Source organism: Trachemys scripta, chromosome 11 (assembly GCF_013100865.1).
Source record: "Trachemys scripta elegans isolate TJP31775 chromosome 11, CAS_Tse_1.0, whole genome shotgun sequence".
NCBI lineage: Eukaryota > Metazoa > Chordata > Testudines > Emydidae > Trachemys > Trachemys scripta.
Window position 1 is genome coordinate 37,855,446 of NC_048308.1, and position 17,616 is coordinate 37,873,061.

Consider the following 17,616-nt stretch of genomic DNA (forward strand, 5'->3'; position numbering starts at 1 on the left):
GCGAGGCGAGAGCCCCAGGCCCGGGGGGGGGTAGCGGGTCGGACGAGGGGAGAGCCCCGGGCGGGCCGGCTCTCCTCCCACCTCGCTCTCCCGCTTCCGTTCTCAGAGGAAGCTCGGCCGGGAAAGCCGCGCGCCAGTGACCGCAGGGCCGCCTGAGAGCGGAGCAAAGCCCCAGCCGCTCCCTACTCCGAGCCCCGACGGGCAGAGTGGCTCGGCGGGGCTGGAACCCAGCGCTCCTGGTAGGTTACCGCGGCCAGGCTACAGGGCAGGCCACAACCGGCCCGCGCCCACGTGACCCTGGCCCATCTGTTCAAGATGGCTGCGCCCAGGGCTGTCCGCACGCTGGTGAGCGGAGGTGAGTAAGTTCCCCGCTCTGTGCCCGGCGGCGGGGGGAGTGAATGGGTGTGTAGGGAAGGGGAGGTGGCGTGGCGTGGCGTGGCGTGACGGTTTCCTTGTAAAACCCATTAACGTATCTTTCCCCGGATGCGGCAGCCTTACCAAAAACACTACTCAGCAAAATCCCCCCCCTCCCCCCGAGACCGACTGTAATAAGCCTATACAGCAAAATGCTCTTCTCTTCACACTCCCCTGCTCGAGAGACGCTAACATCCACTGTTGGGCTCCCCATGGGAAGAAGGTGTAACACACACAACAAAATCACTGATCCCTGGGAGACAGACTGTAATAAACACTGTCATTTTCCTTTTCCGATGAGACGTGGTGTAACTCGCAACAACTTCCTCCTTTTCTTCTTTCCCTTGATGGAGAGACTGTGTCTATGCTGTAGAAATTTAGAGGAAAAAATCCCACTAGGTTTAACAGCCTTGAGAGGATGTAGTGTAGACAAGGTTTCAGTGTCTGGATCTGTTTACCGCCATTGTAGTTAATACCAAAAGCAAGTGTAACTGAACAATGGTAAAAATTGGTCCTGACATGGGAAGCTTGTGTACACTTTCCTCTGTCATGCTAACACCCCGTTAGCTGAACCAATAGAAATTTTATTTGTGAGTTTGTAGAGCAGACAAGGCTTTTTATAGATGTACACATACAGGGAGTAAAATCCTATCAATACATTCTAGGGAATATAAAACACACAGGAAAATATCCCTTTTCCAAAATCTTTTCAAGGGGAGGAACTTTCTTCCTATTCCTGCAGGGAGAGACTGTGACCCAAAATAACCCATTCCTACAAGAGAAACTATTCACAGATATAGCAAACTCACCATTCCCGACGCACTACCACACACAAGACACAAACAAACCCATTCCCACAGAAGATCCCAGTCTGCATCAGGATAACTTTCAAAAAAGTTATTCTGTTGCTAGTGCTGCATCAGCTCTACCAGAATTAGTAACTTTTGGAGCCCTCACATAAAATGGTAGCCTTCATATTAGGTACTAATGTCTGAGTTTATTAAACTAGCTCTGAGCAGGATTAGATTATGCGGTCTTAAAATCATATCAGGCCCAAAGTACTACTGAATGCATAATATAAATTCACAGCATAATTATTTTGTTGTAACCATTCAGTTATAATTTTAGCTGTTGTTTGTATCAGCAATAGGTTCAATATATTGACAGAAGTGTGTGCATGCATCCCAACTACCTCTTGTCTCTTTAATAAGGGTCCAATCTTGAAAACCTTATGATTAGTCCTCACTCCATACTTTTTTCCACACTGCCACCTATGTGCAGAATATGCTCCCCAAACTTTCCCCTTGTACAAATCCCTCCTAAAAGCACCACTTCTGCCATGTAGCCCACAAGAAGTGTCAGCCAAGACTATTTATTTTTATTTAAGTAGCATTTTGATTAAAAACTATTTAAAAAATTGTTCAGACATGCTACCCACTTACCATTGCTGAGTAACTGTATAATGTTATTGCTGTGATTTCTATTGTTTTTCTCTCTGAACCCTTTGTTTTATTGTGTCACATGATAAAAGATTGGAAGCTGTTTCAGGCATAACATGCTTTTGAGGGTTGTAAATTAATAATCCCATCAAAGTACTTGCTTGAGTAAGAATTGGTCTCTAAATCTGTAAAAAGAGAGAAATAATCGTCTTTCATAAAGGAAAAAGTACTTTCATGATCTGGAAAAGTCTGTTCAATAATCTGTTACAATAACAGAGCATAAACTGAAAATATTAAAACCATTAAACTGTGACATTAAGCCAAACTCTGCATGCTTCCAACTAAAGCATAAGGTTAGAGCTAATACATAGCAAAAGTTCAGTCTTTCTTTTGCATAAGGAGCCCATATCTTCTGCCATACTTTTTGTTTTGAGTCTATCCAACCGTTTTGGTGCAGGTTTTGAGTTTGAAAATATAAAAGTCTTTAGATATAATCATGAACTTTGAAGGGCAGAAGTGTCAGTTTCTTCAGTGATGAATGTTTGTATCGGTAAGGAAATTTTACTTTACTCAAGTCCATAAAAAGTCATACTGTTTGTCCTTCAGATTCAAACTCTTAGTTATTTATTTTTATTCCTGCTAGCTGTTGGATCCTCCCTCTGTCATTCACATCCGTTCTTTTCCCTGAAGTATGCAATAGCACTGCTCTGCCTATAAAGAATAATTTTTCGGCTTCAGTCTCAAATGGGTTGGGTGTTAGTGTAACAGTGTGAAGCCCTCTAAACTATCACTTTTCTCTAAATTTCAGAAGTTTCAAAACTTGGCAAGGTTTTCCAGGGCTTCTAGTCTAGCGTGTCTTGCTTTGAGTGCTTGTTTCACCAATTCTGCTTTTGCACCTGGGACCTCTGCCATCTTGCTTGGCACTTTCTTTCTCCCTGTGCGTGCAAACTTGTGTCTGTTATCCGTTTTATTGTCCAAGTTATTTTTATTTTGTTAAGATGTCAAACCTCCTCTCAGGGCATCTTACTTTATCTAGTTTCCTTCTCAGTTCTGCTTTATGAGAAGTTTGTAAAGCAAAACCACCAAACAGTTTATGTAGGGCTGATTTTCCCTGAACTGGATAGACCAGTTTAACTTAATTTGCGTATGTTAAAAGATTGCAGTTGAGCTAAGGGAATCTATTCCACCTAAGTTGAATATAAATTACCTTGTTTTGGTCAGCTGTGCCTTACTGATACCTTTTCATGGATTTTTAAATTTTTTTGATAAATTATGAAAAAGGAGTGTTCATTGTGATGGAACTGTTTCTAGAAACTGGGAAAATAAGCATATCTGAAAATCTTGGATATTGGGAATTTGAATGCTGGATAAATACCCTCCACCAGTTATCAAAGAAACTTGATTGGGGAGCATACTTTTTTTAACTTTAGAAAATGTATTTTTTAATGTTAATAAAAGTTGAATTATTGTGATAGGTATGCTTGTGGAAAGATAAAAAGATCTTTTATATTCTAAAAGTAAACATTACTATAAATTGATTCAAATAGCGCCTGCTTTACTGGCTGCAGAATTGCATTTTAAAACTTTTAAAACATGATTCAAACCCCTGTGCAATGAGAACTGGTTTACAATAGTATGAGTGGCCTGCACAAATGCAGGTGGGGGCAGATGCATTAGATGTACACTTTAAAAAAACTGTTTTAGACTAGCCTTACAATTGTCCTAAACTCAGTTTTGCTACAAGTATGTTTGAACCATATTTAATGAGAGTTTTACAGTCAGTGAAGAGAAGATCTAATTGTATTTGCCAGTTTAACAACTTAATAGAAAAGGTGAAAGTACTGGGTCTTTAACAAAGACATACTGGATCCAAAATTATTTATTTTGTGTTTATAGCACCACCTAGGTACTCTTATTAAAATCCTGGTGCTAGACACTATATGTATATAGAGTACAGAGACAAGGTGGTTGAGGTAATACCTTTCGCAGGACCAACTTCTGTTGGTGAACGAGATATGCTGTTTCAATCTTACACAGAGCTCATCTTCAGGTCTGGGAAAGGTACTTGAGAGTGTCACAGCTAAATACAAGGTAGAACGCATTGTTAAGCAGAAGGAGTTAACATGTTTTTGCCAGAAGTTGGCAATGGGCGACAGGGAATGGATCATTTGATGGTCACCTGTTCTGTTCATTCCCTCTGGGGCACCCGGCATTGGCCACTGTCGCAAGACAGGATACTGGGGGTATGTCTACACTACAAAATTAGGTCGATTTTGTAGAAGTTGATTTTTAGAAATCGATTTTATACAGTCGATTGCATATGTCCACACTAAGCACATGAAGTTGGTGAAGTGCGTCCTCACTACCATGGCTAGCATCGACTTATGGAGCGGTGCACTGTGGGTAGCTATCCCACAGTTCCCGCAGTTTCTGCCGCCCATGGGAATTCTGGGTTAAGCTCCCAATGCCTGATGGGGCAAAAACATTGTCACGGGTGGTTTTGGGTACATGTCACCCCTCCCTCTGTGAAAGCAACGGCAGACTCATAGACTTTAAGGTCAGAAGGGACCATTATGATCATCTGGTTTTTGTGGCTTTTTTCTGCGCAGACGCCATACCACGGCAAGTATGCAGCCCACTCAGCTCAGCTCACCGACACCACCGCTGTTGTGTCCTAGGTGCTGCTGGCAGCAGACAGTGCAGTAGGACTGCTTACTGTCGACATACACCGCTTCTGCTGCAACTCTGCTGCTATTGTCTCAATAGTGAATTTCTCCATGTTGTCTGTCATGTGCTCTTGGGTACGTGTGTTCTTCCCCAGGAAATGTGCGCGGTGCTAACTATCATCCTCCACCGCTTCCGCTGCAACTCTGCTCTCCTGCTCTTGCCTTGATAGTGAATTTCTCCATGTTGTCTGTCATGTGCTCCCAGGTACGTGTGTTCTTCCTCGGGAAATGCGCGCAGTGCTAACCATCGTCCTCAACCGCTTCCGCTGCAACTGTGCTCTCCTGCAGACGCCGTACCACGGCAAGCATGGAGCCTGCTCAGCTCACCGCTGCTGCTGTGAGCATTGTAAACACCTTGTGCATTATCCTGCAGTATGTGCAGAACCTGCAAAAGCAGGCGAGGAGGCGACGACAGCACAATCACGATAGTGATGAGGACATGGATACAGACTTCTCTCAAAGCATAGGCCTTGGCAATTTGGACATCATGGTGGCAATGGGGCAAGTTCAGGCCATGGAACGCCAATTCTGGGCCCGGGAAACAAGCACAGACTGGTGGGACCGCATAGTGTTGCAGGTCTGGGATGATTCCCAATGGCTGCAAAATTTTCACATGCGTCAGGGCACTTTCATGGAATTTTGTGACTTGCTTTCCCCTGCCCTGAAGCGCAAGAATACGAAGATGAGAGCAGCCCTCACACAGTTGAGGAGCGAGTGGCGATAGCCCTCTGGAAGCTTGCAACGCCAGACAGCTACCGGTCAGTCAGGAATCAATTTGGAGTGAGTAAATCTACTGTGGGGGCTGCTGTGATCCAAGTAGCCAATGCAATCACTGAGCTGCTGCTATCAAGGGTAGTGACTCTGCGAAATGTGCAGGTCATAGTGGATGGCTTTGCTGCAATGGGGTTCCCTAACTGTGGTGGGACGATAGATGGAACCCATATCCCTATCTTGGGACTGGACCACCTTGGCAGCCAGTACGTAAACCACAAGGGGTACTTTTCAATGGTGCTGTTAAGCACTGGTGGATCACAAGGGACATTTCACTGACATCAATGTGGGATGGCTGGGAAAGGTGCATGACGCTCGCATCTTCAGGAACTCTGGTCTGTTTGAACAGCTGCAGGAAGGAACTTACTTCCCACACCAGAAAATTACCATTGGGATGTTGAAATGACTATAGTTATCCTTGGGCACCCAGCCTACCCCTTAATGCCCTGGCTCATGAAGACATAAACAGGCACCCTGGACAGTAGTAAGGAGCTGTTCAACTATAGGCTGAGCAAGTGCAGAATGGTGATAGAATGTGCATTTGGACATTTAAAAGCTCGCTGGCGCAGTTTACTGACTAGGTTAGACCTCAGCAAAACCGATATTCCCATTGTTATTGCTGCTTGCTGTGTGCTCCAGAATATCTATGAGAGTAAGGGGGAGACGTTTATGGCGGGGTGGGAGGTTAAGGCAAATTGCCTGGCGGCTGATTATGCGCAGCCAGACACTAGGGCAATTAGAAGAGCACAGCTGGGTGTCCTGCGCATCAGAGAAGCTTTGAAAACCAGTTTCATGACTGGCCAGGCTACGGTGTGACAGTTCTGTTTGTTTCTCCCTGATGAAAATCCTCCCCCTTGGTTGACTCTACTTCCCTGTAAGCCAACCGACCTCCCGCCTTTGATCACTGGTTTCAGAGGCAATAAAGTCATTACTGTTTCCAAATCATGCATTCTTTATTAATTCAGCACACAAATAGGGGGAAAACTCATAAGGTAGCTTGGGAGGGGTGGGGGAGGAGAGAAGGACAAGGTCACACTACAGTTCAAAACTTATTGAATGCCAGCCTTCTGTTGTTTGGGCAATCCTCTGGGGTGGAGTGGCTGGGTGCCCATAGCCTCCTCCTCCCCCCGCATTCTTGGGCATCTGGGTGAGGAGGATATGGAACTTGGGGAGGAGGGCAGGCAGTTATACAGGAGCTGCAGCAGCAGTCTGTGCTCCTGCTGCCTTTCCTGCAGCTCCACCAGATGCCTGAGCATGTCAGTTTGCTCCCCGATTAGCCTCAGCATTGCATCCTGCCTCCTCTCAGCATGCTCCTCCCTCCTCTCATTGCATTCATTTAACGCTTTCCTCGACTCTGCCATTGTTTGCTTCCACACATTCTGCTGAGCTCTTTCAGTGCGGAAGGACTGCATGAGCTCTGAGGACATGTCGTCGCAAGTGGGTTTTTTTCACCTTCTAATCTGCGCTAGCCTCTGGGACGGAGATGATAGGGGGAGCGTAGAAACATTTCCAGCTGCGGGAGGAAAAAAAGGGAGAGTAGTATTCAAAAAGATACATTTTAGAGAACAAAGGGAAGACTATTTCACATTGAATCAAGCAATTCACATTACATAGCACATGTGCTTTTGGTACAAGGTCGCATTTTGCCTCTTATATTGAGTGCCTGCCGGTTTGGTGTGAGACATCACACACGCTCGGCTGGGCAACAGAATTCGGCTTGCAGGCAGCCATGGTAAAGCAAAGGGTTTTGGCTTCTTCAGCCTTCATAACATGTGGGACCGGTTTCAAACAGCAGTGCCCTCCTTTCCCATACCAAGCAAAGCCCGTTGGGTTGGCCATTTAAAAGGAGGGGCTGCGGTTTTAGGGTGAATGTACAGCACAATCCAACCCCCCCACATACCCAGTTCTCTGGGATGATCGTTACTCACACACACACACACACACACACACACACGCGTGTGGCTAGTAGAAGGGAAGGTCCCTGTCAGCCAAACGCGAACAGCTCAGCATGAACAGGCCTCCCCCCACCATGTGGCTAACAGCAGGGATGTTGCTTGAATGCCACCAAAGCCTGGGCCCATTCGCTGCAATGTTTTGTTCTGCAATAATTCCAGACTACTTGCTACTGGCTTGGCGTGGTAAATTAATCATTAAACACGCTTGCTTTTAAACCCTGTATTATATTTACAACGGTACACTCACCAGAGGTGCCTTCTCTGGCTTCATGGTCCGGGAGCCCGCTGCTATTGGCTCCAGGGTGATGAACAGTTCCTGGCTGCCGGGGAGAAGGGATTCTCCGCTTGCCTGCTGTGCGCTATCCTCAACCTCCTCCTCCTCATCATCATCCACAAAATCCTCATCCCTGTTGCATGAGACTACCCCCTTGCAGATGTCCATGGACAGTGGTGGGGTAGTGGTAGGGACCACCCCTAGAATTGCATGCAGCTCATCATAGAACTGGCGTGTATGGGGCTCTGACCCGGAGCAACCGTTTGCATCCTTTGTTTTTTGGTAGGCTTGCCTCAGCTCCTTAACTTTCACGTGGCACTGCTGTGTGTCCCTGTTGTAGCCTCTGTCCATCATGCCCTTGGAGATTTTGGCAAATATATTGGCATTTATAACAACATTTGCCTACAGGCGTACCACCTAGTGGGCGCCTCCGGAACTCGTGGGTGGATCGCTTGAGCAGGGACTTCTCCTCTCAGCACGAGTGGTCTCTTCACCCAGAGGTGGTGCACAGACTTTTCCAAGAGTGAAGAACTCCACAGGTGGACCTGTTTGTGACTTGGCAGAACCATGGCTGTGCCCAGTTCTGCTCCGGGGCAGGGCTGGGATGGGGCGCTATCTCCGATGCCTTCCTCCTGTCCTGGTCGGGCAGGTTTCTCTATGCCTTTCCCCCATTCCCACTGATAGGCAAGGTCCTGGAAAAGATAAAGACGGACAGGGCCCGGGTCCTACTGATTGCCCCAGCATGGCCCAGGCAGCACTGGTATGGAACCCTCATGGGCCTGGCAGTCGCCCCGCTGTGGCCGTTGCCGTCCTGCCTGGAAGTGCTCTCCCAGGACCAGGGCCGCCTCCTCCACCCCAACCTAGCAGCACTCCACCTCATGGCATGGCTGCTCAATGGTTAGTGCTAGGAGGAGAGGACATGCTCAGAAGCGGTTCAGTGCGCCCTTTTGGAAAGCAGGCAACCCTCAACGCGCCGAGCCTACTTGGATAAGTGGTCTCGGTTCTCTCAATGGGCGGATGAGCGGGGCGTTTTCCCCGTGGCTGCCCCGATCCAGCTTATTCTGGACTACTTCCTTCACCTTTGAGCCCAGCGCCTGGCGCCCTCGTCCATCAAGGTGTACTTGGCGGCCATATCAGCTTTTCACCTGCCGGTGCAGGGGCACACGATATTCTCCCCTGCTATGCCTGGCTGATTCCTTAAGGGATTGGATCATCTCTTCCTGTATGTCAGGCCCCCAGACCCACAGTGGGACCTAAACCTGGTGCTGGCCCGCCTCATGGGCCCCTTGTTTGAGCCACTAGCTACATGCTCCTGGTCACACCTCTCGTGGGAGGTGGCCTTCCTGGTGGCAATCATGTTGGCTAGGCGGGTCTTGGAACTCAGGGCCCTGACCTCCGAGCCCCCCCGTACACGGTGTTGCATAAGGATAAGGTCCAGCTCCGCCCACATCCTTTGTTCCTCCTGAAGGTGGTCTCTGCCTACCACATTTTCCTGCCGGTCCTCTGCCCCAAGCCCCATGTGTCCAGTGAGGAGCGCAGTCTCCACACGCTGGATGTGCGACGGGCTCTGGCTTTCTACCTGGAGCAGACAAAACCGTTCAAAAAGTCCTCGCAGCTGTTCTTTGCCTCAGCCGAATGCATGAAGGGTTGGCCGATCTCCACTCAGTGGCTCTCCAACTGGACCACATCATGTATCTGTTCCTGTTATGACCTGGCGGGAATCCCCCTGCCTTCTATGTGAGGGTGCACTCAACTAGGGTGCAGGCCTCGTCGGCTGCCTTTTTGGCCCATGTCCACATCCAGGACATTTTTAGGGCTGCTACGTGGTCTTCGGTTCACACTTTCACCTCGCATTATGTGATCATCTCCCAAACCAGGGAGAACGCCGGGTTTGGCAGGGCCATGCTCCATCCTGAGAATTTGTGAACTCCTACCCACCTCCAACAGATATAGCTTGGAATCACCTATTGTGGAATACACATGAGCAATCACTCGAAGAAGAAAAGACAGTTACCTTTTCCGTAACTGGTATTCTTCGAGATGTGTTGCTCATGTCTATTCCACATCCCGCCCTCCTTCCCCTCTGTTGGAGTTATCTGGTAAGAATGAACTGGGGTGGGGGGAGCATGCAGCGTCCCTTATACCACGCCATGGAGACGCTACTCCAGGGGTCGCTAGGGGTGCTCCCCTACGAGTACTGCTAGGGGAAAAATGTCCAACACCTATTGTGGAATAGACATGAGCAGCACATCCCAAAGAACACCAGTTATGGAAAAGGTAACTGTCTTCTCACTAGTTATCCAGTCACCATAGAGCCTTTCAGGCTGGAAGAGATTTGAATTTCTAATTTAAAAAAATAGGGGTAGGGAATTGATATAATTAAAATTAAAATAATAATAAAACCAGGCCTTCGGTATGCACTATAAAGAAGGAAAAAACAACACTATCTCCAATACTTTTTTTTTTTTCCTTTACACTCTCCCCAACCCCTCTTTTTTTCCTCCCTACCACAGGCTTTTGCTTAATTTCTCGGAGGCAAGTGAGAATTAATGGTTTGACTTCAGCACCTGCCTCTAGTGACACTATTACAGAATATTCCTGTAAACTCTAGTATGCTCACCACGTACTTGTCTTAATTTAGATGAAGAAAATTTGAGGGTATCTTGCAGTGGTAGTATCCATAGATCAGATTCCTATATTCTACTTAAGCTACCATATATTGTGAAGATACAATATATTGTGAAGATACAGTGTGTAATACTAAAGATACAGCATATATGAAATGCTTAGTTATGGTCACATCTAATAATAGTTATGCAGCTGGAAAACAGACTGATTTCTACAGGATGCCCATATCCATATTTATCTTTACCTAACAGGCATGGAAACTTGCAAGCTCCAATTACTCTTCTGAAAACCTATTATTCCTACTGTTAGCTAAGGTTAGCTGGGAAAATAAAGCAGCTACAAACTATATTTTCCTCTAATTATATCCCCTTACCAGTGCTTATATCAGAGATCGGCACCCTTTGGCCTGCGGCCCGCCAGCGTAAGCACCCCGGTGGGCCGGGCTGGTTTGTTTACCTGCCACGTCCGCAGGTTCAGCCGATTGCGGCTCCCACTGGCCACAGTTCGCTGCTCCAGGCCAATGGGGGCTGCGGGAAGCAGCGCGGCGGCAAACCGTGGCCAGTGGGAGCCGCGATCGGCCGAACCTGCGAACACGGTAGGTAAACAAACTGGCCCCCTGGTGGGCCGTGGGCCAAAGATTGCTGATCCCTGGCTTAGATTTTACATTATTAAAACTGAAAAAATAAAATATCTAATTTACTCTTCACTGTTTGTTGTTTGACTTTCTGATAGAGATAGGCCCAACTTGTCCAGATTAGAATCTGAACTTCCTCAAAATTTAGGAGTGTTTGAATCCAAGGTTTAGGTATTTGCCCATTTTTATTACATCCATCTCGCTCGACTGAATGATGAAACTAGATCACTCAGTTTAATTTTTTGATTCTCCTAACCTAGTACAATGATGTTTGTGTTTCCAGCATTACAGGGCCATGTTAAAATGAACAAACAACTGTTTTTACTGACATTTAAACAAAAGTAAAATGGGCTTAAAGTAAGATGACTGTGCCCCTTTAAAACAGAGACCAGCTTTCTGCGTTTTGATAGTATCTTCATTTCACATTAGCTTTCACACTGAATTTCATTCTTTAGTCCTGAAGTCACTTATAACAGTCGTAGGCAAAAATATCACAATATATGTACCAGAGGAGTTCTAATATACCATGTCACATATGTTGTGTAGTCCTGGAAAACTGTTTCATTCTAACAAAATTCCAAGTTCATTTTGTGCACTCTCAAGGCTGAAAGAGGCAAAAAACAATAAGTCAAGCAAACAAAAAGGCCAGCATTCTGATTTGTATTTGGTAAGGTTGAAGTCTGAAGTTTTTGTCTTTAAATGGTGGTATTGTTGTGGTATTTCCACACATTCTCTGTAAAATCTGGCCGCAGCTGAAGTAGAACCAGAAAGAAAGTAGTTTTCTTGTTTTAGATCCAGTCAGGGCTGGTGCAAGAAAGTTTTGCGCCCTAGTCAAAACTTCCACCTTGCGCCCCACCCCCAGCCCTGCGGCAGCTTCCTTCCCCCCCTCCGCCCTGAGGCGCCCCCCCCCCCCGCCAGCGCCCCCCCCCCCCCCCACCCCAGGGAGCCATGCGGCAGCTCCCCACCCCAGCTCACCTCTGCTCTGCCTCCTCCCCGAGCACGCTGCCCCCACTCTAATTCTCCTCCCCTCCCAGGCTTGCAGCGCCAAACAGCTGATTGGCACCGCAAGCCTTGGAGGCGGGAGAAGTGGAGCAATGACGGCGTGCTCAGGGAGGGGGCGTAGCAGAACTGAGCTGGGGTGGGGAGCCCTGCGGCAGCTCCCCCCCCGCCCTGAGGCATCCCCCCTCCCCCGCCGCCCCCCCCCCCCCCTGGCCCGGGGAGCCGTGCGGCAGCTCCCCACCCCAGCTCACCTCTGCTCCGCCTCCTCCCCAAGCACGCCGTCCCTGCTCTAATTCTCCCCTCCCAGGCTTGCGGTGCCAAACAGCTGATTGGCGCCCGCAAGCCTTGGAGGCGGGAGAAGTGGAGAGGGAGTCTGAGCCGCACGTGTCAGTGCGCCGCCGGCAGCCCAGCCAGGAACGCTGTAAAAAAAAAAATTGGGGGCACCACTTTTTGGCGTCCCCAAATCTTGGCGCCCTATGCAACCACCTAGTTTGCCTTAATGGTAGCACCGGCCCTGGATCCAATCCAATACCAAAATCTTGGGGGAGGTGAGGGAGATCGGTTTTAGATGTAAGAATTAAATTTTCTTCCCTCACCCCCTGAAATTCAAAAGATTTGGATTTGAGGTTGTGGTTTTTGACTGTCTTGAACCAAGAGCAAATGAAAACAAAAGCTCACAGTTTTCAACATGAGGAGTGTTAACAGTCACAATTTTGCTGTCCCAACACAAATTAGATACTCTTTTAAAAGCAACAAATGTTATTTTTCATGATCTGTATCTTCAAAGGATGTTCGTTTATATTAAAACTATTTCTAGAATCCATAGCTGCAGGTAATTTTCATAATTGTCAGTTTGTCTACTGAGGTACAAAAAAATTCAAATGAACACATTTTAATAGCATTAGAAATTGTTTTTAAAATATTTTAATGAAGGAGGGGAAGAGTAGATTCCATTGCTTATTTGCTTATTCATGCCACTTTACTGGATGGTGAGATCTCGAGGCTTCAATTGTTTTTTATGGTTGTTGCTATTATAGGCTTTTGCAATTAAAATGAAGTGTTAGTGGCTAACTTGTTTTATTAAATACATGAGAAAGTTACTGAAAGTATACAAGGAGTTGTCTGTGTTGTGTACAGTCTCTGTTTTACAGTTGTGGCATCCTGTAGAAAGAGACTGTTCGGCTAAAGTAGTGTTTTAATTTCATTTTTTAGCTTTTAGTTACACATGTCTGGCAGGATCCCTGACCACTGCTGTTACCTGGTGGCGCCTAGACTTCATCAAGCAGTCTACCTGGATCTAGGCCCAGATGGACTGTTGTAACTGATGAACATGATCCCCTCTGTTAAGGAATCCAAGACCTATACTACCAGAATTCCCAAGGAAGTTGAAAGAAAACTGTGTTCAAGCTTTGGCTCTTGCTTTTATTATTTTATTTGCTGGTGTTACATGGTATCATGTTATACCCATGGGCTAGTGTACATCACCACTAGTGAAACCTCTTTTGGGTTTTTGGTAATTAAGGAAAAAGGATTCTTTTAAAATAGAATAAATATAAAAACAGTCAACAGTTTATTCAGTGAAAGAAGTTACTTTGACGTCTCTTGATTACTGCTTACCAAAAAAGTGACAAATTATTAAATAAAATAATAAATATGTTACTTGTAGCTCTGGTGTTATCCTGCTGATCTTTGACAATATTACTACCATTGTTTATACTAACAGAATTTAACTGGTAGACACAACTACATTAATTTTGTTCTTACATGTTTTATTTCTTGTTTTATTTCTCTAGTCTGGTTCATATTCTCTTTATAATAGTATACTATTTAGACATTATACATATATATTATTATTAGCTGCATAATATTATCTTGGTGGATCTTTCATTAGAAAATATTTTAAAATTTGTTATGATTGCAGGTTGAGTGTTAGCATTCAATGTAATTAAACTTAATTGCATTTCCTGTTTGGTTTATTTTTAGTTTGCTTCTACATGCCTTTATTTTCACCTGGGGCTGCAAGTTTGTTGTGCATATATAAGGAAAATATGGATTTGGTATGGCAGAGGCAGAAGCCATAAGATTTTGTTTAAAAATAAGCCATAATTATAACTTCAGGCCATACTACTTTAAAACAAAATAAAAACCACTTTCGTTTTAGAGGATGCTTTGTAACTGTTTGCATACTCAACCGCTGCCTCTTCATGTTGTTTAAGACTGTCTCCTTGCTGGGGGTTTTTTTTTTTCTTTTTTGTTTTTATTTAAAATTTTAAATAAGGGCCAATAAGAGGGCCAGAGGGCCAATAAGAAGTGGCCTTTTTTCCTTGTATCAACTGTTCTGTCCAGGTGAGCCAGGCATCCATTCAGAGAACATTCATTACTTTTTCTGCCTGTGACACTTCCTGGGGATGCCCAGGGGTTTGAGCAGGGATCCTCGTTGTACATATAAAAAACCCAAATTTCTCTGTGTTTTTCCGTGATTAAAATGAAACACTGAACTTTAGTTTCCCTCGACTGGGGCTTGGACTATCATGTACTTGCTTCATGAACAGAACATCCCAGCCAAGCCTGGCTATAATACGCTGGAAGGATTTGGGGTGAGCTTCAGTTAGCACAGAGAGCTGGAGAATGAGGCTCGGATAAACGGGGTTCTAGTGTATATGGTTATTATTTTTCACAAAATGTAAAAACTAAAGATTCTTTGTAAAAATGCAAATTCTACATTTTTCTGTGGCAAACGGATTTCTAGAATCCCTGGTTGTGAGGCATCTTGCTACTACCCTTAGTGCTGCCCTTAGTGTGAGGACACCTTGTCTGTTCCCGCTGGGGTCAGCTCCCTGACTCCACCAGCTACTGGCAACACTAGCACTCACAGGCCCCTCTCTCTTTCTTCTTGCAGGCTACTGATAGGCACACTCCAACCCCTGAGTCCTCTGAAAATCCCCCTGCAGTGTTCAACCCCTAATCCACTAAACATTCTCAGAAGTACAGTAACTCCTCACTTAACGTTGTAGTTATGATCCTGAGAAATGTGACTTTAAGTGAAACGATGTTAAGCAAATCCAGTTCCCCATAAGAATTAATGTAAATGGGGGGGTTAGATTCCAGGAAAAAAAATTTTCACCCGACAAAAGACTATATTATATATACACACACACACACACACACAGTATAAGTTTTAAACAAACAATTTAATACTGTACACAGCAATGATGATTGTGATGCTTGGTTGAGGTGGTGGAATCAGGGGCTGGGATATTTCCCAGGAATGCCTTACTGCTAAATGGTGAACTAGCACTCGGCTGAGCCCTCAAGGGTTAACCCATTGTTGTTAATGTAGCCTCACACTCTACAAGGCAGCACAAATAAAGGGAGTGGAGACTGCCTGGCAGACAGAGACACGCACCCTGTGTGAGAGAGAGATCTGCATTGCCCCTTTAAGTACGCTGACCCCGTTCTAAGTACATTGCCTTTTTAAGTAGATCAGCAAGTTGAGACAGCAACTGCTGCCCGCAAGCTCCCTCTGAGCCCTGTCGTGTCGTCCCCGTTTCCCTCCCCCCCCCCCCGCTCTATGGAGATGGGGTAAGCAGGGGGAGATTAGCCCACTTCTTCGCGCCTCCTTCCCCCCCCCTTCCCCCCCTGCACAACAAGCAGGAGGCTCCAGGGAGCAGCTCCAAGGCAGAGGGCAGGAGCAGCACATGGCAGTGGGAGGAGGGACAGCTGAACTGTCAGCAATTGATAACCTGCTGGGCAGCTGCCGCACAGGGAACTTAGGGGAGTGGGGAGCTGATGGGGGGCTGCTGGTCCACCCTGGTTCCAAACCCTCACCAGCTAGCTCCATAGGCTACTCTTTTTGCAAGCAGTGGACAAAGCAGGCAGCTGCCAAACAGTGTTATAAGGGAGCATTGCACAACTTTAAAGGAGCATGTTCTCCAATTGATCAGCAACGTAACAATGAAACAGTGTTAACTGGAACGACTTTAAGTGAGGAGTTACTTATACTGTTCCCAAAGGAATAGTACACGGTCACCACAGCTTACTGGTTAGACCACATCTTGGCTTAACCTTAGATTTGTTTAGAGTTAAAACAAATATAAGTCTATTTAACAAAGAAAGAAGATTGAAATGATAGCAAGCAGAAATATTTGAAACGAAGAGTTACATATAAAATAAAATCAAAACATACATAGTAGAGCCCAAACTTAACTACAGTAATAGGACATTATTATGTTATAAAAGCAAAAGCTCACCCCAAATCCTTCCAGCTTATTATAGCTAGGTTTGGCTGGGATGTTCTGTTCATGACGCAAACCCACTGTCTGCTTACTTCCTAGGTAAAAGATACCAGGGTGGTCCTTTGCAACCCCAGATATATCAAAACTGTCCTTTGAGCTTTGTCAATAAACCGGACACCCTCCTGCTGTGTGTTCCTTCCTGTAGATTTTATCATCTCTTGTTAATTTCAGAATCTTGATTAGCTGGTGGATTAATATGCAGATAGGCATCCATTGCAAAGTATACAATACTCAGTTTGCATATAGCCCACAGATAGATATGCAGACTAACTGTTTATCTCATTGTGCACTTGTATATATACACCTCTACCTCTATATAACGCGACCCAATATAACACGAATTCGGATATAACGCGGTAAAGCAGTGCTCCGGGGGGAGGGGGGTCTGCACACTCCGGCGGATCAAAGCAAGTTCGATATAACGCAGTTTCACCTATAATGCAGTAAGATTTTTTGGCTCCCAAGGACAGCGTTATATTGGGGTAGAGATGTAATAATTAAGTAGGAGCTTTTCTGATAGCCTGAGAAATATCAAAATAAGTGTTCATTACAGCAACCACCATAACATTTGACAGGCTAAAGGTGATCTGTGATGGGAAAAAATTGGGCTTGTGCCCATTTTTCCTTCTTTGATATATATTTATTTACAAAAAAAGCTTTTTAAAAAATTTGGGTTTTATTTATTCTGGAAGACTCTACAGTGGCTGGAGCACTTGTGAAGTTATGGTATCACATGAGGCAAGAGGCTGAAATTTGAGCTGTTGGGAAGGGAAAGAATTGTCAGACTGCTTAAAACTTTTATTTTTACATATTTAACTCCAATGTCTAACAAACATTTTGGAGCATATTTTAACACCCGCCTCCCCACCCGTTCAAGTAGACCTTAATGTCTTAGTCTTGATGTCCTTAATACCTGTTTCTCAGGTAAAAAAAACAGGATAACAACAAAGAGGCCATAATTCCATTAAAAAAAATATCCATTGCAGGTGTACAATAATGGGGAGTTGTTGTGGCTGCTAGATAAAGGTAGAGCCATGCTCATCACAGAACTGTGGATAATTACGGGAGGTCTGAGACGTTAAGTGGAAGTTACTTTATTATTTGTAGTATGGTAGTACCTGGAGGCCTTATCTTAGATTGGGGCCTCTAGCACTGAACCCTATAAGAACATATAATCCCTGCCTTGAAGAGTTTATATTCTATATAAACAAGGCAGACAAAGCATGGGAGGGAAAATATAGGCACAGAAAGATGAATTGACCATGACCACAGTCACACAGTAGATCAGGGCAGAGCTTGAAATAAAAATCAGCTCTCCCAAGTCCTTTTCCACTACCATGTCTATGGGACCACCCTACTTCTTTTCAGACATGATAGGAGATCTTATTATCCTGCCCAGCATCCTCTTCTCCTTTCAGGTTCTCCTTTCCACTGCTGTACATCTGTGAAAGGTGTGATCTGAGCACAGGACTAGGATCTGA

At 45.4% G+C, this 17,616-nt stretch overlaps 1 protein-coding gene across 2 annotated transcripts in view; it reads left to right on the forward strand.

Moving 5' to 3' along the window:
* Positions 1-82: 82 nt before the first annotated feature.
* The window catches only part of METAP1D (methionyl aminopeptidase type 1D, mitochondrial), a 63,125-nt gene continuing 45,591 nt past the window's right edge, over positions 83-17,616 (forward strand). For both annotated transcript variants that reach the window (XM_034786109.1, XM_034786110.1), the window contains exon 1: positions 83-355. In XM_034786109.1, coding sequence (XP_034642000.1) covers positions 316-355 — 40 coding nt within the window. In that variant the 5' untranslated portion in view covers positions 83-315. The remainder of the gene's footprint in view (positions 356-17,616) is intronic.